The sequence below is a fragment of the Anoplophora glabripennis genome, unplaced genomic scaffold (assembly GCF_000390285.2).
Source record: "Anoplophora glabripennis isolate ALB-LARVAE unplaced genomic scaffold, Agla_2.0 scaffold336, whole genome shotgun sequence".
NCBI classification, from domain to species: Eukaryota; Metazoa; Arthropoda; class Insecta; order Coleoptera; family Cerambycidae; genus Anoplophora; species Anoplophora glabripennis.
In genome coordinates this window covers 358,809-381,838 of record NW_019417416.1, presented here as the reverse complement: position 1 = coordinate 381,838, position 23,030 = coordinate 358,809, and the positions used below count along the sequence as shown (strand labels likewise).

The window sequence follows — 23,030 nt, the reverse complement described above, 5'->3', positions numbered from 1 at the left end:
TAATGACCAATACCTTAGAAATGATGCACAAATGATAGGAGTGAATATCTCTGGTACTTCCAATCAGCATATATTTTTTAAACACGTTACAAGTAAAAGTTAAAAAATACTTAAAAATATTTTAATGTTTATGTCAGGAAGGGTAAAACTGCAAGTTGATTTATATTAATTAACCAATTAAGTAAATAATTACATTTTAAATTAACTCAAATTAAATTTCTCCATGAATTGATTCCCCAGTGTACTTAATTTAATGATAATTAATAACTCTATTTTAACGTGATGCCTTACTATCCATAAACTCTGCATATCTCCTCAAGTGTGTTAAATTCATAGCTTTAACTCCGTAAACTTGCAATTCGACTTCTATTTGAGCAAACAATAACAACCTAAGTGCTACCGGTATTGCAGGTTTCCTGGATTTTTACGTTTTAGTATGCAGTTAAATTACCTTGCCGTATTAATTAGAAAAAGTATACTCTGCGGGCTAATTTTTCACTTACTTCATACTTCTTCCGGAGAAAGTAGTACCGTTCCTGGCAACACTGGCATGGTCGCACGAAGCCACGCTGCTACCTGTAAATGAAACGGTAATTACTCATAGAAGAAAATACACATTCACAGGTCATTAGCAAGTAGGGTTACCAGATTTGTTAGTTTAAAAAAGAGGACATTGTGGAGGTTCTCATAATACATAAAGAGCAGTTAACTGGATTAAAATAAAATTATATTTTAAGCCACTAAAGTGTCTTTTAAATGTAAGAGGTTTTTAGTCCTGAGATTTACAGGGTCAGTCCTAAGTTGAGTCATATTTAACAGAGTGTGGAACTATTCAAAGCATGTTTTTTATCAAACTCTATTTTTTAAATAACACCGGTATATTTGAAACAAACGGCACAGAAACTTAGTTTTTTTTTGTGATTAGTTTTATCTTCTTACACATGTTGTGTGTTCCTGTCACTTCTAGACCAGGCAATAAAGAACGATTGACCCCAAAATATCTAGATTTTCGCGGCCCGGTCCGATTTTAATGCGGTTTTTTGCATTTTGTTCAGAAATACCGTCGGAAAAAAGTCCCGCCTTTTTTATTATCCGGAAGTGGCGGAAATGCATCGCGGGTGCATAAAGTGCATCTAGAAGTGCATCGCATGCGGGAAACTTGCCAAAGTGCACGAAATACCGCAAAAATTGGTACTCGGGGGTTTTGGGGGGCGCAGGATTCGAATATGCATATATCCAGTCCACCCGACCCCCCGGGGGGCGACTCCCGGGCGCCTGGGGGGCGCGGGGGGCACGTGGATTGCAAGGTTCTCCGAATGACTGGAAAAATGGACCTCGGGGGGTTTTCGCGGGTGCTGATTCCGAATTCGAGAGTGAAAAATATCCCCTGTGCTCGTGGAGGAGGGGGTGGGGGGGAATGAAATCTAAAGTTTTCGAAATGACTGGGAAAATGTATCTCGGGGGTTTTCGCGGGTGCTGGATATATGCATATTCGAATTCTGCGCCCCCGAAAACCCCCGAGTACCAATTTTTGCGGTATTTCGTGCACTTTGGCAAGTTTCTCGGATGCGATGCACTTCTAGATGCACTTTATGCACCCGCGATGCATTTCCGCCACTTCCGGATAATAAAAAAGGCGGGACTTTTTTCCGACGGTCTTTCTGAACAAAATGCAAAAAACCGCATTAAAATCGGACCGGGCCGCGAAAATCTAGATATTTTTCTCTTTATTGCCTGGTTAAATAATTTTGCTTTCGTTTATAAAAATAATGAATTAGTTAACATGTTATTAATTTATGGGTATCTTAAGTGTCGTCAGAATGCTAATGATGCATCCCAGTTATATGCTGACTGTTTTTCTTTACGGGTTGTGTAAAGGGGCAAAGACACATGTGATTTGCGGGTAAATCGTGAAGGAACAAGTTTTGTATACTCGAGCAAGTTGAACCGAGCCAAAAAAAGTTTTACGGGAAAATCACTTGTACAAATTTCATGTGCAACCGTAGGACCACCTCTACAGAGTTCAGTTTTGTGGCTGGCTCTTACAGCAACATATGATCGCAGATAGACAGATGTAATTTTTTATTTGGAATGAAATTCAGCCAACTTTAAGAAAATGTCAAATTGGAACATCTTTCTAGCACATAAGTAGAGACATATCTTTCATTTCTAATAACAAAAAAATATTTAATTTTTTACGTTTACGTTTTGTAGTTGAAAACATGAGCATTAAAAGTGATCAGTATGGTTATAAGATGCATCAATTTTGAGCAGTGCAGTCGTCCAAAAATTGCCAAGAGCATTTTTATTATTACAAATGGCAGGAATAATTTTACTTAGTATTGTGATTCCGGATTCCATATACAGGGTGTATCTAAATAACACCGAAAAAATTCAAAGGGCGATTCTCCGATGAAAATTAATAGGGGTCTTTGGTTTAAAATTTTTTGAAAAAACCCTTCCCTGAAAAGTTACGCCCCTCCTAAAATTACAAAAAAAAATTGTTTTTCTTTTTTATCTTCCACGTACATCAAGCTAAAGAAACCAAACTTGGTGAACATTATCTGTCAATAAAACTACACTTTTTGAATTTTTTTCAACCCTGAACTATTTTTGTAAGGGGTTGAAATAATCAACCCCTATGACATTTTTTCTTATAATTTTTTTTTCGATAAAATTTTTTCCTTTTAAAAAATATGTCTAAAAAACCCCATTCATTTACTAACTTTTTGATCTCTTCAAGTTTCTTCGAAAAGTTAAGGATTTATGACAAAAAAAAATAAATGTATTGTAATGTATTTTTAAAAAGATGAGCTGTTTAACGCGAGTGTATTTTGCCGAAAGATCTAGTGGCCTGTTCTTTACAATGGAATCCGTAGAAACAAATGTCAATGTCATTTATTGTTACTGTTTCTTACTATTTCACAAGTTTCATGATTTTGTGTAGAAAATATTAGTTAATAAACCGAAAATATGGTTAACTATTCGAATTTAGAAATGGCAGATATGCATTTTACATATGGGTATGCTAACGGTAATGCATTGGAAGCGCAAAGACTTTATGCTGAACAGTACCCAGAGCGTAGATTACCCCACCATACTACGTTCACAAATATTCACCAACGCTTGCGGGAACTTGGAAAATTTGAAAAGAGAAGTCATGACTGTGGCCGTAGCCGAGAAGTTAGAACTGAAGCTGTCGATGAAGCCGTACTTAATTTAATTGAGGAATCCCCAGAAACTAGTACCAGGAAAATAGCTCGTGTCCTAAATGTAAGCCATTCGGTAGTTTTTAGAATTTTAAAAGAACAACAGTTATATCCCTATCATCTCCAACGGGTGCAGTCGTTACTGATTCGAGATTTTTTACCACGTGTGGTTTTTTGTCAATGGCTTATTAATATGATCGGCCAAGCGCCGCAGTTCTTAAGAAATATTTTATTTACTGACGAGGCGAATTTCTCAAGAGACTGTATTAGAAATTTTCGTAACAATCATATTTGGGCTGAGGAAAATCCTCATGACTTTTTTGAAGGAAATCATCAGTATCAATTTTCATTAAATGTGTGGCTCGGAATTATCGACGATCATTTAATTGGTCCCTATTTTCTTCCACGACGATTAGATGGTGACTCATATTGTCATCTTCTCGAAGAATTACCTATTATTCTTGAAGAAGTTCCCATTCAAATTAGGCAACGTTTATGGTTTATGCACGACGGTGCACCAGCCCACTTTAGTATACGTGCAAGACGTCACTTGGATGAGGTGTATGCCAATCGATGGATAGGTCGAGGAGGATATGTAAATTGGCCAGCCCGCTCCCCTGACCTTAATCCTTTGGATTTTTGCATATGGGGATATCTGAAATCTTTGATCTACTCAAGGCCAGTTGAAGATATCAATGATTTGCGAAACCGCATTGTAGCAGGGTGTGAAACGATAAAAAATTCACCAGGAATATTTGAACGCATACGCAATTCTATGAGAACAAGAGTAGATGCTTGTATTGAAGCTGAAGGCAATCATTTTCAACATTTTTTGTAGATTGTATTGTCAATATCCGACAGATTTTTATTTTTTGTTACTGTTATAACATTATTCATCATTTGTTCACTTTTAGTCTAAGTTCCAAACTTCTTAGCCTAGTAGAATCATAGGTCAACTATTTGGTTGAGTGTTTTTTAATAAAATGTTATTTAATATGACAATAAATGACATTGACATTTGTTTCTACGGATTCCATTGTAAAGAACAGGCCACTAGATCTTTCGGCAAAATACACTCGCGTTAAACAGCTCATCTTTTTAAAAATACATTACAATACATTTATTTTTTTTTGTCATAAATCCTTAACTTTTCGAAGAAACTTGAAGAGATCAAAAAGTTAGTAAATGAATGGGGTTTTTTAGACATATTTTTTAAAAGGAAAAAATTTTATCGAAAAAAAAATTATAAGAAAAAATGTCATAGGGGTTGATTATTTCAACCCCTTACAAAAATAGTTCAGGGTTGAAAAAAATTCAAAAAGTGTAGTTTTATTGACAGATAATGTTCACCAAGTTTGGTTTCTTTAGCTTGATGTACGTGGAAGATAAAAAAGAAAAACAATTTTTTTTTGTAATTTTAGGAGGGGCGTAACTTTTCAGGGGAGGGTTTTTTCAAAAAATTTTATACCAAAGACCCCTATTAATTTTCATCGGAGAATCGCCCCTTGAATTTTTTCGGTGTTATTTAGATACACCCTGTATAGAGTGGTCCGAATTTTATGCAGAAAACTTCGAGGGCATATAGATCTCTTTAAAATGGTGATTTTTTACATTTGTAGGTGATAAAAAACCCAAATAATCAATGAAATAAAACGAAGCATCACTGTATTGTATAGCAGAGAAAACAAATGAACATCGAAAACCTGTCAACGTAAACCATATTTTGATGTATACAGGGTGGTCCGAATTTTATGCAGGAAACTTCGAGGGCAGATAGATCTCTAGATTATTTGTTTATATCTCCGGAATCTATTAACCAATCTCAATAAAATTTGGTACAGATAATGTATGATAGTAGGCCTTACATTCCCTAAAATATGAGCTTTAAGGTTCAACCAGTGGTGTACAACTGGACAGTGGTCACCCCTTTTTTTTACAAAATATTCGTTTTTTTTTGGGCCACCCTACTATGTATGTTTTCAGACACGAAAATTGAATAATTTAAAATATTTCTAATTTTCACCGCCAAGAACGGCGGTGACAGCATTTTTAACATTAAGGCGATGTTTCGCATTGTATTAGCTATGTCCTGACCAAATTTTGTTCGTGCAATTCTCTTAGTTTCGACAATGCATACCTGTATGTATGTTTTCAGCCACGAAAATTGAATAATTTCACATATTTCGAAATTTCACCACCAAGAACGGCGGTGACAGCATTTTTAACATTAAGGCGATATTTCGCATTGTATTAGCTATGTCCTGTCAAAATTTTGTTCGTGCAACTCTCTTGTTTTCGACAAGGCCTATATGTTTTCAGCCACGTTATTCTAATGCACAAAATACGTAAATAATGTAACTTTAAATTTTTCCCTAAGATTCGCCGTTCTCAAGTTATTCTTGCCAATACAATCCCCTTGTGGCAGACACTTCTAACCATAATATTACAAGAATATTTATGTTTATGCTTAAAAGTAAGTGCAATTTGTAAATATATCAACAAAATTATTTACACTCCTTTTTACACCACCTGTGAGGTAGTGTTCCTGGCGTGTTTTAGTTTTCCCTGGAGGCCTAATACTCTTTACAGATATGAACAATTTAAATCAAAATAATAATAAAAATATATTTATCAAGCAACAGCAACTAAACAAGAAAGAAAATTAACGTAACGTATTTACAACTATTGTTCAAAATGCGAACCACACACATCGATACATTTCTGACATCTTTTATTAATGGAATTAATTGAAACTTTTCTTATAATTCATTACACCCGTCTTCTATTCGTTACAGTAGTTGTGGTCTTGTATCTTTTGGAGTAGAATAAACTTTACTTTTCAGATAACCCCAAACATAGAAGTCCAGGAGAGTTTAGATATGGCAATCTGGCTGGCCAAGACACTGGACCCTCTGCACCATTATGGTTGACATTGGCATTTGGTCTTCTACATATCCATCGCCCCATATAATTTTCATTAAGCCATTCTTAGCTTTTTTGTTGTATATTTAATGGAAAACCCTCTAATAATTCAAATAGATGATTTTCTAGAAAGTTTAGAAATGACTGGGAATCTAGACGGGGTGGCAAGAATAAAGGTCTACAAACTTTATTGCGAATTATTCCGAGCCATACATTCACAGAAAATTCGTGTTGAAAAGATCTTGTCCGAATTTTATGAGGATTTTCTTGTGACCAAATATGCAGATTGTAAAAATTCACTACCCTCTCGCCTTTGGTAAATATACATTTATTATTATTTTGATTTAAGTCGCTTTTATTTGTAAAGATAATAGGTTAGAGTTCCAGCGGAAACTAAAACGAGTAAGGAACTCTACCTCACAGGTGTTGTGGAAACGAGTGTAAAGAATTTTGTTGATGTGCTTACAAATTTCACTTACTTTTAAGCATAAACATAAATATTCTTGTAATATTATGGTTAGACATGTCTGCCACAAGGGAATTGTATTGGTATGAATACACCACTTGTTGACCTGTAGAGCTCATATTTTAGAGAATGCAAGGCCTACTATCATACCATCTGTACCAAATTTTATTGAGGTCGATTAATAGATTCCTGAGATATAAACAAAAAATCAATTTCTCTTTACAACATCAACACTCTGTATATTTAAAACGGGTCCGTTCCAGACCTGTATTTATAAGGCAAACATCTACTATTTTAAAGAGATCTATCTGCTCTCGAACTTTCCTGCATTTGGACCACCCTGTATACATCATAATATGTTCATTTGTTTTCTCTGCTATACAATACAGTGATGCTTTTAAGCATTTTTCGTTTTATTCCATTGTTTATTTGGGTTTTTATCACCTACAACTGTAAAAAGTCACCTACAAAAAATGTAAAACTTAATAATTCTACGTCGAATGGATCTTATATTTTAGCTTAAAAATCTCACTGAAAAAAGCAGAAAATTAAAAAAATAAGTTTGTAAAATTTTTGATAATCGATTAGTAAGTTTGACAATTTAAAATTTGATTTAATGTATGTCTATTATACTAGGTATTACCTCTTGCAAATTTGCAGTCAACAAGGTTCTAAATTCGTAGAATAATTTTCACACTCTTTTACCGTTTAATAAAATAATCGTCGTTTCCTTTCATTTTTTTGTAACAGTATTATTTTCATTTTCCAAAATGTTGACTGAACTTCATTGAAATATATGACTACGAGTATTTTCCTAAGCATGTTCCTCTTTGTTATCTTCATTCGCAAGGGTTACTTAAATTAATTTTTCACAGGTGGTAAAATACCCATATACCCTTAGACAATATTTTATCAATTTACGTTTTCAAAACGTTTAAAAAAAACTTTATTGGACCTTCAGAATTAAATGTTTTAAAAATGAAAACATAACGATGTTTTTTTGGGTTACTCTGCTGGGGCATGTGTACCTGGTCGGTGCCAGTTACAGAATTATTTTTCACTTTCTTAGCCACAGCTAGAAACCTTTTACTTGCTTTTGTTATTCTATGGAGTCGGACCAGCTATTAAAGTCTCTAAGTCCACCCTGATGCTCATTTCAGTTAATTTATTACGGAACCGAAATGAACATCAGGGTGGACCTACAGGATCTAATATCTGTTCCGCCCCCACAGAGCCTAGCTCGAGAATAACAAGGGCGAGTCAAAGATTTCTAGCTAAGACTAAGGAAGTGCTATGTAAGCCTGTAACTAGTGGCGACCAGGTATAAAGCCACGACATAATAATCTGAAAAAACATCGTACTTTAAATATTAGCATGGACCGTGGAAGCCTTAGAATCACAATTATTATTTAATTCCTCAATGTGAGATTTCTGGTGAAAAATTAAGTTTATAAAAACAACCTATCAGCTGATCTTTTTGACGCAAGGGATTGTTATTGTTGAATATTTCCAAATGCATACATTGATATTTGTTATAGCTCAGTAAAAAGAGTCATTTCTATATTAATTATAATTACTTAATAGGTATATTTTAGCACACGTTAGGTTTTCGATGTATTATATTATTAGGACATACAAAATAGTGAAAAGTAAAAAAGTAGAAGAAGAATGAGAGAGGATAATAGATGTACAATTAATATCGAAAATAAAACTCACAATATTCACATTCCATAATCCGCACTTACACTAACTATGCACTGTAAAACACTATTTTATTGATGATACATATCAAACTGTTGCAGAATAAAATATTCCTCTAGCGTTGAAAATTTCATCCGACAAGTTACGTTCGTGGCCTGCTTAATCCTGAAGAATCTCGTCCTCATGAATTTGTTACTTTCGGATTAGGTTAGTAAAACATTTTATGTCCTTTTAAGTAGTTCTTGCTCGGAGGTATGCCTGGAAAGCATTTTAAAATCATACCAGAGCAACTGAGAATAATTTTCTTGCAGACTGTTTATAAATACTGTTTTGTGAACTTGAAAAAATTTTTTGAAAAGAGCAACTGAACTGTTGCATTTAATGCGATATGACAAAATGAGACTGCATGGCGTTATCAGCGTATCTAAATATACCCTATTCGCCTGCCGTCCTTGACAATAATTACATACGTGCGTCTTGCAATGTGGAAATTACCTTAAGTGATTGTCATTACGGAAGTTTGAAAAAGTTTAAGTTTTTCCAAGGAGTATTATGGTAACAGAAAGTCTGGAAACTGAACTATCAAATGTTTAAAGCGATAAAAACAGTTTTGAAGTTGACTACAAACCCATCGGAAATTTTCAAGGGGTCATTTGACCCAGCATGAATTACTTATAAATCAGTACTACCACATGTAACAATAACTTTAGAAACTATGCCGTCAATTCTTGTTGGTACAGGTGAGTACACAGGTAAGCTAAACCGGTTCACCAAGGGGGTTTTCGACAAAACATTTTTGTACGGCATTTCTAAAGTATAGGTTATACAAAAAAAATGAACCTCGATCTAATGCCGTACAAAAATAGCAATATCGGAAGCCAGGAAAATTTTTTTCCGAAAATTTTGGCCCCGGTTTTGGTGATTCATTACAGTATGGCATTTATACTGCAAGCTTCGGATCGATACATAGATAAATTTTTAAGCGATGCCGTACGTAGGTACTTGCTGATACAGGGGTTAGGAATACAGGGTGCAACCCTCTATTTGTAAGTAGCGTATGAGGTGATTTGACCTAACATCAAATTCACGAATTTGAATTCTATTTTATAAAATAATGACATATTTTGTCCATGCCGTACATTTTTCATGAAACATATGCTTACTATGACAAAATTAATTTCCCTCTGAAAAGTAGGCTTTCACGATGAACAATTTTTCTACGGCATTAATATATTTTGTTAATACTGACAACAATAATCAACAAAAACAAAATGCCGTACAAAAAAAAATGGTTCTAAATGGCTTGAAATATATTTTTGCAAATAAGTATTACTTGCAAGAGTTAATTTTATTTTTACTTCTATTTTCTCCTTAATACAAATTATTGACTACTGTACGGCCTTTCTATAATAAGACTTACAATATCATATAGAAATATTTTTCAGTAATGACGTACATATTTGTCGATACATGAGTGAGAAACCCCGGATGCAAACCCCTATATTCTCACCCTTATGGTTTCCGATCATTGAAAAATGGTCGGCATTGTTGCTAAAATATTATTTAAGATGTAAAATAATTTTTAAGTCATATGCCGTTAAAAAACCATAGGTCGATATAAAAATTATTAATTTTATAAATATGAAAAGCTTTTATATTAATATTTTTTTTCACAAGTACATAAATAAAATTTTTTCAAAATTCAAAAAATTATTATTAAAAAATCAATAAAACAATCTGCATTCGAATATTTTTTAAAAAATTTGGAATTATTTTTATTTTAAAATTAAAAGTACCGCTCCGAGATTCTAGCTGGCCATCGAAACATCTTCTTTCTCTGTCTCTTTTTTCTTTTCGGCGTGTAAATTTTTATGTGGTTTTATTCATGTTTACAACCGACAATCTTAAAGTTGTTTTTGTAACAAATGTACTTTTAAATTATTTTGACTAATTTTAAACATAGATTGTATGACAATGGCTTCAGCACAATTTTTGCATAAATAAATTTACTGTTACTTCAAAATATGTATCACTGTTTTAAATGTAAGTATTTATATAGGAATTCTCATGAATATTGAGTTAAAATTAATTGTTTATTATTACATTTATTTAAAAATACTACTTTCTTGCACGTCATTAAATTTCTAAATTTCTCAAAATATTTTCTCGATTCACAATTTTTTTTAATCTTAAAGACAATGTCATCATAATTTCTACGGAATAAATTTAATTTCTCTTGAAATTAGGATAAAACTCATTTTGGACTTATACAGTTTCGGATAATTATTCCAACGAATATGTACGGCATTACAATTCATTCTTTATGTTATGTTTCTGATGAAAATTTGTAAATGCCGTATAGTTATCAATGACCTAAAATTGTAGTAAAAATTTTATAAAAATATTATCAGCTATGTAAAATCCACTAGTTAAAAATGTATCTACGGCATTAGTCTTTTTTTATTTGTTTACTTATGAAAAGTCAATTACAGCCATAATATTTTGAATATAACATTTTTAGTTTATAAGGAATTTTCAAAATATTGTAAATTTTCAAAATTTATTTATTTGTTTTAATTCGAATTTTTTATTTGTACCATTAATTATAACCGGCCATGATTTAGTACTATAGTTTTTGGTTATATTTTATCAAAAAAGTGGTTGCCGTACAGGAATTAATGAAAAAAAAAAAAATAAAAATAAAACTCAATTCCAAAATACAAGTAATTGTTTATAAACTTTTGCATTAACCATAATTTTCATATGGCATAGTTGCTAAGAATTATTTGGAGAGTTAAATAATCATGTGGAATCAATGCCGTACATTTTTCAATGACTGCATTTCTAACCCCTGTATCAGTAGATAGGTACGGCGTCACTAAAAAAGTTATCTACGTATCAGTCCGAAACTTGCAGTATAAATGCCGTACTGTAGTAAATCACCAAAAACCGGGCCAAAATTTTCAGAAAATCAAAAATTTTTCTGACTTCTGATATTGCTATTTTTGTACAGCATTAGGTCGAGGTTCATTTTTTCGTATAATTTATTATATACTTTAGAAATGCCGTACAAAAAGATTTTGCCGAAAACCACCCCCCTTGGTGGACATGTTTAGCTTACCTGTGTACTCACCTGTACCAACAAGAATTGATTTATAAGTAATTCATGCTCGGTCAAATGACCCCTTGAAAATTTCCGATGGGCTTGTAGTCTATAAGTGTTTAAAGAGATATACACCCTATAAATACAGTACACGAAAAACGGGAGTATATCCTGATAAATATTGACTTTTGAATAGAGGTAGGTTGGTTTAAACAGTAAAAAATAATTAATTGAGGTAAAAATGGCGAAATAGGCGAACAGAAAAAATATGGGAAGAAACTATTTCAGGTGTTTTTAGCGAGTTCTATCTTTTAGTTTAGAAGTGAGCTTAAATTCGTATTCGGCCACCCTAAAGATCTCCCCTTACCAATATAGGTACATTGAAAAAGTAACGTAGACATCGTAAACAATTGGAAAAAAATGTTGAAGCTCGTATCGTTTTTAAGAAGCAACATTTTTTTAAATCATTTTGTTTTCATATCCTTGAAGTATGTGTCGCATTTTAAATTTTCACTCAACTTTCCAATCGAAACCGTCTCTAACCACTCTACGCAGGGCCAATCCCGGCCAAAGTAGAAACCCATGTCCGAGGATACCTAAACTACAGTGCACAAGAAGCAGAAGGCGAGGAAGATAATATTTTCAACTCTGTTTCCAAAATTTCTGTAGTAGTTCTCAAAGAATTTTTCAGCCGCCCCATACACGTAGCAGGCGGTACCACCGGCAGAGGCCGATGCTAACGAGAATATACAATTATACTCTTTGCCGATGCTGTCAGCAAAGGAGTCGCCTACGAAGTGTTGGAAACATTTATCTCGGTGTCGAATTCCAGAAAACACGAAATTTGATTTGGGGAATCGCAATATAATATCACAGTACCTACTATGTCAAATTATAGGTCCATCACCCGTTCCAGGCGAGTACAATCCAAAGATGGGCAAAATTCAAAGAGGCCAGCGGGGAACTTCGTTACAGGACCTTTGTTTATTAAATATCATTTATTGTAAATAATATTTTTATCAATAAATCAAAAATTACAATTCGAAACGTTAAAAATTCTCATAAGTCTAGACTTCAATTCTACCACCCCAACTACCTAGGAATTGTGCAATCCTGCGGTGAGGATCCCAAGGGATAAAATACTAGATCCTAGAAGCATCTTAAATTAGTAGGTACTTATAGGAGGCCTACAGAAAGCTACAGGCACAAAAGTAACTATACTAGAAGTGTCCACGAAAATATATATTGAAATACATACTTTATTTATGGCCGTTTTTATATACTTGCCGAACCAATTGGATTACATTAGAAATGTATCTATGCATAATATCTACACTTCATATTTGTCAATGTTATTTATCAGTTTAATCAATACATGAAAGCAATTCTGTATTTTCTTTATCTTTTACTGGAATAGAAAAAAAAAATTACAAATCCATCAATAAATATTTTATAGTAGGTTTAAAAATAAGTCTATGATTTATAATTGTATAAATCATTCAAATTTTTGCAAATAATCTTTAATTTCCTTTTAAATATCTTGTTCATTGCCTACATATTAAAAATAAAAGATATTGTAAGAATTATACCATCGTGAGAAATTATATTACATATTAGGTCTCTGCTTAAAGAATCAGTCACGCGTTGGTTTGTTTGTAAAATTAACATTACCCAATCAGAGGTCTTACCATGAGAAAGTGCCTATATAACATTCAACGTACGATGTATCAGAAATGTAAATTATACAAATCACGTTTCGAAAGCTCTTTCTGATTTCATTACCAAAACAAATCGTAAATAAATAAATAACAATCTACGTAGATGAATTAAAGTCAAACGTAACAATATATAAAATATAACAAAAAAAATACGTAAAAGGTTTTTAAAGCATGTATAGGTATTTTTTTAAACGAAGTCAATTGTAGAAAGAAAATGCAACTGTGCCGCAAATACCGGATACAATAAATTATTTTGATCTATCTAGATCTACGGATAAAATAATGACTAATGATGGTTTCTAGGTTATCATTATGTTTGCATAATCAAATGCTTTTGATTATTCTTACAAGTAATGTCAATAAAAAACAATCACTAATAGTCCTGGAAATAAATGCCCTTGATTAAATATATAAGTGAATTATTAAAATTAATCGGTTATAATATTTTTTAATATCCTTGACGCTGTATGATTCATGTAAGGAATGACCATTTTTTAACGGAACCCCTTTTCCGTTTTGTTTTAATAAAATGTATACTTATAGAGTGTAACAGCAACGTTGGGACAAACTTTCAGGGCGGTTACCTCTTATTAAAACACAAATAAAAAAATAATATGAGAATTGACTTTTTTCTAAAACGTTCCTACAGGTTTTACAATTCTTGAAAGATTGAACGTGGGATACAGTTTTTTATCAAATGCTCAAGAACAGTTAAATATGTAAACTCCAAAATTGCTACAGTTTAATTCCATTATAGCAGCTACTTACGCGCATTTTCTTTTGAAATATCAAGCAGTGGCGTTGGAATTTGAAGGGGTTTGAAGGGTTTCAACTGTTGAAAAAGTTTTTGACATCGCGAGAACTTTGGACATACCATTTCCAAACAAAACTTTGATACCTTTTGAGTGTTTTTGATCACGATAAAAGAAGGTGCATTTTATCATAGGTGAAAATCAAAATAAATTAAAGTTTTGCACAAATTCATATTTATTTGACTGAAGCAGTCAGATAAATAGATTCAATCTTTTCATTAACGTAAATGGGATTTATGTCCTATTTAGGTAAAACTTATAAATATTTGTAAAATAAAGGTTACTACATATTTCACTATTTAGTGTGAAAAACTCTTAGTTCTTATACTAAATATTTTTTATGTAAAAGCAAATAATACATTTTTTATAAAATAAAAGATTTGCATATAATGTTCTATTTTTTCATACAATTCCGTAATATGTGTTATGTAAACTTACTACGCACATGACAGCTTTCTTTGTACATCAGGCATAACCATAAAGCATCGAACGAATAAAATTTGCTCTTCTAATTAAAAAATATAAATATTTACATCACATCAAAGAAATAGAAACGCGATTTTATAAAAAAATATAAAATAATGTTACCTTGTTTGCTGGAAGTAGGACGAGGTTAATGAAACATTAATAAAAACAGTAAACTAAGAAAATCATAAGGGCAGGGAAAATTAACAAGAGTCTGGTTATGAAAGAGGAAAAAGTAAAGGGAACGGAAGACGACTGCAAAATAGAGGGCAATTTGGATTAATGAAAGTTACTGGAATGGAGAACGAAATTAATAATTCTATAAGATTCCAAGAAATAAGGTGGAAAACTCTGGGAAAGAGGAAAATTGATAAAGGGAACATCACATTATATTACTGTGGAGAGACCAGATAGTGTGAAATTGAATAGACTTTTATGATTAATGAAAAAATTGGAGAACAAGTATATACTACATCTTAAGGCAATTAGTGGAGGACTAGGTATCTTACATAAGATTAGAAAACAAATCGTTAACCTAGGTACTTAGCAAATGTCGTAAGTCCATTTTTTATCCAGAGATTTTGGTGGACTTACGACTATTTCTGCCCTTGAATCAAATGCAGTGGACATTCGACATATGCGTTTTGATGTTTTCGCGTGATGTTTACTACTAAAGTAAAATATGACTTCTCAGCATGACAGGTTCATGCACTGTCAGCTAAATGCCACCAAAATCTCTGTCTGGATAAAAAGTGGACTTACGACATTTGCTAAGTATGTTAACGAAATAACATGTCAATAATAAACTGTTGTGCATCCAGAAAGATAGATATGGTGAAAAGCAAGGCTTCTATGAGAAATAAGATAAAATTTTCGAAGACGTATCTACAAATCATATGTTAGTAATTTCAGGAGATTTTGACGCAAAGGAAAGGAGGATTATAATATTGATGTAGGCAGCAGTTAAATAAACCATTCCCAATATAATTAATAATAATGGAATAAGATAAACTTAGCTTCATTAAGAAATACATATACATACCTATTATCAATACAAAATTTAAACACAAAAGGAACAGAAGACATCATTGATAATATGCAAGGCACACAATTTTTATGAGTTTAACAGCAAAAATTTAAGAAAATGGGACAAAAATAGGACAAGTTCTCGAGAGTCATGCAAAACAAACTAAGACCGCATGGGAAAATTGAAAGAGAAGCAGAAAACTACCATAAATGAAAAAATAAAGAAAACGTGAAAAACCAAAAGAATGTTAAGATATGAGGGAAAGAAAAACACAAACAAGAAAGACAGGTACAGGAAGAGAACAATATCTAAACGTCTACAGAAGATCGAAACAAGAAACTAATAAACTTTATATAAAGAGGAAGTCAAGCTGGATATCAGAGCAAATACAAGATTTAGAAAAAAAATCATAAAATCAGGAGGAAATACAAAAAACGTAACAGTTGCACCAATAGAGCAACAGCAAAAATAAATAATAAACATTACAGTGATGAATAATAAACTTTTAGGAAGGGAAAAGATAAAACTAACGAAATTCGCACACTGACACAAATCATCGAAAAATGTTTTGAACACGACATATACTTTTTCAGAATTTTAGCAAGCTGTCGATAACATAAGTAGACATCAAGTTGAAAAGAAAACGGATAATATGGAAATACCAAGGGAGGTGATCAGACTGACAAAGACGAAAAGGCAACATCTAAAGCGAAAACTAGTACAATAATTGGGCAATATCAATATAAAACTAAGAGTGAGACAATACTCCTCATTGCCTTGGAAGGAGCTACCAACAATTTAGGGCTTAAAAGGATTCTTGCGTAAGCTCGAAACATATTATAGGATATGCAGATGACCTGGCACTTATAGCAAGGGATAAACGAAGATTTTAAAAAGCAAGAGAAGCCGAAATCGGAAGGTTAAAAGTGAGGAAGATCTAAAAATAGGAGAAAATAACAGCAAATCACAGCAAAAAATACAGTGTGTGGGGAATATCATAGACTCTTAAAAGATAGAAATCTCAGTAAAACAACAAAAACGAAAATATATAAGGTGGCAATCAGACCAGTAATAACATATGCAGTTAAAACAATGCGCCTAGTAAATTCAGATTTTCCTCATCTTTGAGGGAGGAGAGGTAAGGTTACGAAGAAATGGAAAGAAATACCAGACAGAACGAAAACACATCCCAATTTGTAGGAAGACCACAAGGCTTATAAAGACTAACCCACCCCATCAATCTCGGATCAGAAGTGCTCATAGAAAAGAGCGGTAAATGCTTTATCAAAACACCTGTGAAGTTAGCACGGATAAGTCTTTGACAAAAATTTTTGAAATATAAAGTGGGGTATATCCCCCTGGGCCGCTTATTCTACATTTACCCTATTATGAACCTCTAATTAGTAAAATATTTGAGCAAAATAATTGTCCTTTATGTATGATATGCCAATGACGATCGTTTAATTTTGTGTGTATTATAAGAATGAATTAAAGAGACACAATAATTTTATTTTAAAATGATTTATTCAAATCTCCAAAAATTCTCTGCCATGTCAAATAACTTTTTGTCAGTTGAAATTCCTAAGACTCTTTATAAATTCTACACCATTGGTAAAACTTGATGTGTCCAATTTTTTATGGATTGTAGAGCATCTAGGAATAGTCTTAAAAAAACTCATTATCCTCATGTTTTGTTTGTTTAGACAAAAGGAAAGTTACACCCTCTGTGAATTTTTAAATATGCAATATTAAAGTGTAAAAATTTTAATAAATTACTTCTGCTACTTCTAATAATACAGATTTCATATTTTTCCCAGATGCACTGTAATTTGTAAACTAGGTCATGTAGGACATATTATAATAAACATTTTTTTTACAACCAACTACAAAATGACTGTCTTTCATTATTGTAATATAATAATTTTCCGCAATATTACATTTAAACTATGGAACAAAAATTGCATGTCACGAAGTACCACACTTATCTGTTCTCAAAGGAAATGGGAACACTCTTGGGAATATAGTCTTCTAATGCTCATGCAATAGGCAATTTGGCATGTTTTTCTAAATAATGTACCTATTCAAATAATAAAAAAAACTATATTATAATGGCTAAAAAGTTTCATATTACATTCAAGTCAACGGTCTTTATTAATACACGATGTAATTACAAAAGTTTCAATTTACTTTCCATATTTTACTGTCTTTTTCCTACTGCAAGAATTTTATGAGTAATATTCTTTTGCACAGGTCAAAAAGTGCCAGATAAATGACTTTCTAATTTCAAGTTCTGAAAGTTTTATGTCTAGTTGTAGTGAAACTTTGTGTAAGCTAATTTATATTACAAATTGTACAACATTTATAGTGGATGCATTGGAATACTCGTACGTCCAAATTTATAACCAGTGGCAGAAGTTTTTGTCAACTAAAAATCGATGAGGTCTGTTACCACAGCAAAACTCTCCGTAGCAACGGAAATGTTCAGTAATATAATAATAAAGGGATCGTTATAGTATAAATGGGTCTACGTCTTACCTAATGGATGGCTCTAAATCTAAAATATCTAAGGATGGATGAGAGTTCTCAGACTATTTTGAGGAAAAAGCTTTTTTTAAACACAATGTCATAAAATGATTGATATTTGTGTTAAAAAGGGTGTTGAAATTCTTCTTTTTCTAAATGCTGATATTACTATATCATTAGAATTCGAAAGTGGTATCCGTAGTATTTTCTAGAAAATATGGATAACGATGATTGTTAAAAATGTATTTTTTTATGCATCGTACAGGGTAGAGTAGGTTTTTATATGGAAAGTTCACCAGGATGCTGAAATTAGAACACACTGTAATATTTTCTGAAATATTTCTAATGATGTTTGTTGTAGATTGGGGAACTTGAACTACTGCTTTATCTAAACAGAAATTAAATTTTGCTAAGTTAACTTACTAGTACATTAATTACACCAGTACATTACAGTACAGTACAGTACATTACAGTACTACAGTACTACAGTACAGTACATTACCGTATTTCTATGAAAAATGGTTTATTCCATTTTGTATGCAGAACAAGTCCTTTAAAAAATCAGATATTATTATTTTTAAATGAGTTTACCGCACAGAAATACTATTTTAAATATAATGAAATGCATTAAAAGTTCAAAAAAATCATCAGTGCAGACATTTCTAATTTTCTAAAGATATAGCTCTAAACAATATATTAACATTTCTACGTTAACTACTTATGTATTATTAGAGCTCAGAAATGGTTGATCAGGCGATTGCAATGTGGTACAGAGTTAGCTGTAGGCCGGAATCTCTTTTATGTAATTTTATTCAAACAAAAAGTGACACAACCGTTGCCTTCTTATAATGGCACTCTTTATATTATAAGAATATACAGTATGCCCGCGGTTAATGGTGAATAAGAGGAAACACTTTTTTATTTTACATTTTACGGAAAAAAGGCACACTTGATAGAAAGTATTGCGTGAATTTAAAATGAGGTTAAAATGTCGAAAACACCTAGGCAAAAGAAAAACTATGATGATGAAGATGCCGCTACTGTGCTAGTTATACAGTCAGTGGATGAATATCCAACCATGTCACTGAAGAGACGTTCAGAATACTTAGGAATTGTGAAAAAGACCCACATACAAAAAATTTTGAAACAAACCAATTCACAACCATACTTAGGGGCGATAAAGTGAAACGTCTCGATTTTTATCAGTGGATTGGAAGTATAGAACGAAATTTCCGTCAACAGATTATGTTTTCGGACGAATCCACTTTTTCTACAAATGGCATTATTGCTTCACAACATTTGCAATAGTGGAGTACCGAGAATCCTCATTTTAGAATACCATCTAGGCGGTAATATTTCAAAACAATAAATGATTGGTGTGCGGGATCCTTTTATGGAATAATAGGACCATACTTCTTTGAATATACATGCAATGGAAACAGCTACCCGAATATGCTCCAAACGTGTTTACTAATGAATTGAACAATTTACCACTGGCCTACCGAAATTGTTTTTATTTTCAGCGTGACAGTTTTCCGGCGCATTCTGCTGTAACTGTTAGGACCTGGTTACAGAACACGTGTCCCAATCGCTGGATTGGCCGGCATGCTCCATATCAATGGCCCCCGCGATGTCCAGACTTAACAATCATGGACTTTTCCTTGTGGGGCCGACTCAAATAGATTGTGCCTTTGGACAACAACATCGAGCAGCTAAAACAACGAATTAAAGATGTTGTACAGTCCATATCTTTAGAAGAGATTAGACGCAGCTACAATGATTTGAGGAGTGTTCGAATAATGTTTTATTATACATACATTTTTTCCAAATTATTATGTTCTGTAAAAAATTAAACCAATTTTGTGTGCGAATTGTTTTATTTAAAAACTCAAGTGACTTTGTAGTTAAAATTGGATTGGATATTTGTAAGTCAGCTTAGCTAAATTTGATCTAGATCAAACATTTTTAGAGATATTACAGAAGATGAGTTATTTTTACCTAATTTTAACCCATATTCTTCTGATTTTTTTAAAAATTAGTTGTCACATGGTAAAATGTCTCGATTAAAAACTGGATCATCACAATGTTCTTTGATACCAAATAACTAGGTATACAAAAGTATTAACTTCAGAGGAATTTTCTTTGAACGTTTTCTTTAAATATGTAGAAGTAGATTACCACTTCACGAGTTTTTTTTTTCAGACAAAACCCAAAACGAAGATATTACCAAATTAAAACGTAATATAGAAACATAAATCAGGAAAAGTAAGCAATTATACAGGGTGTCCGGTAAATCATGGATAACCTTTTAACCGTGGATGGGGGACTCCAAGGTCGTTCAGAAAGTCGACTTTTGTCTTGGTACAAAGTCCCTCCGTTTTTCGTTTTTTTTTTTCGAAATTTCCGCCATAGGTTACTTTATTGGTCACTACGACCACAAGAGAACGTATTATCTTTCAGTTATTTTGCGCAATATTCATTAATTGCGTTATTGTCAAGATGTTACGCTCTAATTTTTCGCCAAACATACTAGTCCACAGTACAGGGACCCTCTGGAAAGTTGATTACCACATACTTTATAACTCCTGAGGCGTTTCGTTTTGACGAGTCTACCACATTTTTCCTCTGCGACTTTTCTCGATTCCTCCGCTTTTTCACTCGGAAAAGTCCAAAAACATGGCAATTTTCCGGGGTCGTGAAAAGTCAAGATCACATCTTTTATTTTTAGTTTAAGTAACTGGAAATTTTGTTGCAAATGCGGATTTAAATTTGTCCGACAGAAATTCTTCCGACATTGACGTGTCTACCGGTCGAAACATGCCAAAATAACAGGATATTGAAAATCTATTACCATATAGGTAATTTTTAGTAAAATTAATTGTAAATAATTAATTCAGTCAAAAAGTATTGTTGTCCGACAAATTTCAAGCCGCGTTTTTTCAGTCCGACATGACAGCTGGAAATCGGAATTTTCACGGGGTATGAAAAATCGATTACCACATATCTAATTTTCATTTTTTCCACTTTTAAATTTACTGTACAAAATAGTGATATAAGTGTCCGACGATTTAATGTCCGCAAATTATTAAAAAATCAATAAATCAATAATCGTGATGAAATTTAATTTTTTCACTCCAAAAATTTCATATTTATAAATGGTTATTAATTTATTATTATGTAAATTATTATTTGTTTTAAATAAATAATTATAATATGTTTTATGCTTAAAAAGTTAAAAGTTATAAACAAATTAAGTTATTTTTGAGACGATTAATACTATCTTAGTGCATAATGCATTATTTCTAAATAAATTAATATTATTATACTTGATATAAAAATCCTTTTTTCTCTTTCAAGTTTTCATTCGCGTTTGTTGTTTTCCTTTACAAAAATTTTCCTATTTTTCTAAAAGAAAATCCCAAAACTTTTGTGCATAATTTTTTTTACACCGTACATACTTTTTTGAAATCGTTTAATTCTTTTCTCGATATTTATTTGGCTAAATTGAGCATAAGAGATTTACAATTACAAGAATGAAACCAACAATATATACAGGGCGTTTCAGAAAGACCTCCCGTAAATAAACGGGGTGATAGTACGACAAAAAATGAGAATTTTTTGTCTTATGAACTATTTGTCTATCTCCTCTTGTTTTTGAGATACAGGGACAAAATAAAAATTTTTAAATAGAATTTTTACAAAAATTTCCAAACGGTTCGAAATATTTTTATAAAATTTGGTAGTCCGGGGTTTTTAAGGGTGCCAAATACGCTAGTCTAATTATTTTTTGTATATTTCATAGAGGGCGCTAGTTATGCTACATTCTTATTACATTTTAAGTTCTATTTTTTTTAAGGTTAGGTTTATTACCATTCGGGCTCTAATTTCTATTGTACAATTTTATTTTCTAAAAACAATGTACTCTTGTTAGAACTTCCTAATGTGTTTTTGAGAAAAAAGGTTTTAAGGTATTAAACTCTTACACTATAAAATAAGTGACTTTTCTCAAAGTAAGCTTGAGCTTTGAGAAAAGTCACTTATTTTATACACAGTCTTTCTTTCTGAACCATTCTGCATTGTATATTTATATGGAATTTTGCTTAATACATGAAAATACCTTATTAGAAATTATAAATACATGTGCACAGTTTTTACGAAATTTTTTTCGTCATTTTTTGTCGGACTAACGATTTGCGGATATATGTTTGTCGGACATTACAATTTTTGCTTATAAAAAACAGTTTTCTATCGTGTGTTATTTTTGTCCGACATGTGGTAATCAATTTATCATACCCCGTGAAAATTCCGATTTCCAGCTGTAGGACTGAAAAAACGCGACTTGAAATTTGTCAGACAACAATACTTTTTGACTGAATTAATTATTTACAATTAATTTTACTAAAAATTACCCATGTGGTATTTGATTTTCAATACCCTGTTACTTCGGCATGTTTCGGCCGGTTCGGCCGGTAGACACGTCAATGTCGGAAGAATTTCTGTCGGACAAATTTAATTCGGCATTTGCAACAAAATTTCCAGTAACTGAAGCTAAAAATAAAAGATGTGGTCTTGACTTTTCAAGACCCCGGGAAATTGCCATATTTTTGGACTGTTCCGAGTGGAAAAGCGGAGGAATCGAGAAAAGTCGCAGAGGAAAAGTGTGGTAGACTCGTCAAAACGAAGCGCCTCAGGAGTTATAAAGTATGTGGTAATCAACTTTCCAGGGGGGGCTGTACTGTGGACTATACCATTTGAGAAAAATAAACCATTTCCAGGATAACTCTGCCCGTGAGTATGCCAACATGCATTTTATTTATGGTGAATGTAGGGGTAATGCAAATGCAGCCGCTGCACTTTATCGAGAAAGCTATCCAAACGCACGCCATCCTGATTATCGCGTTCATAATTCTTATTGTGATGGAAAAATATCTGGTCGTAATGTAAGCGAAGGACGACCACAACACTATGATGATGAAGTCGTGCTCGAAGAAATTGAGGTAGAATCATCGACCTCTGTGCTATCTATTGCAAGACGCACCGGAATTGGGAAGTCAATTGTACCCAAAATCTTGAAAAAACATCAG

The 23,030-nt window shown here is 32.5% G+C and overlaps 1 protein-coding gene across 3 annotated transcripts in view; it reads right to left on the bottom strand.

Moving 5' to 3' along the window:
* LOC108910263 (myosin-11) overlaps positions 1 to 23,030 on the bottom strand; it is a 144,432-nt gene that overhangs the window by 52,358 nt on the left and 69,044 nt on the right. For all 3 annotated transcript variants that reach the window (XM_018714815.2, XM_018714816.2, XM_023456262.1), the window contains exon 4: positions 504 to 576. In XM_018714815.2, the coding sequence (XP_018570331.1) occupies positions 504 to 576 (73 nt within the window). The remainder of the gene's footprint in view (positions 1 to 503; positions 577 to 23,030) is intronic.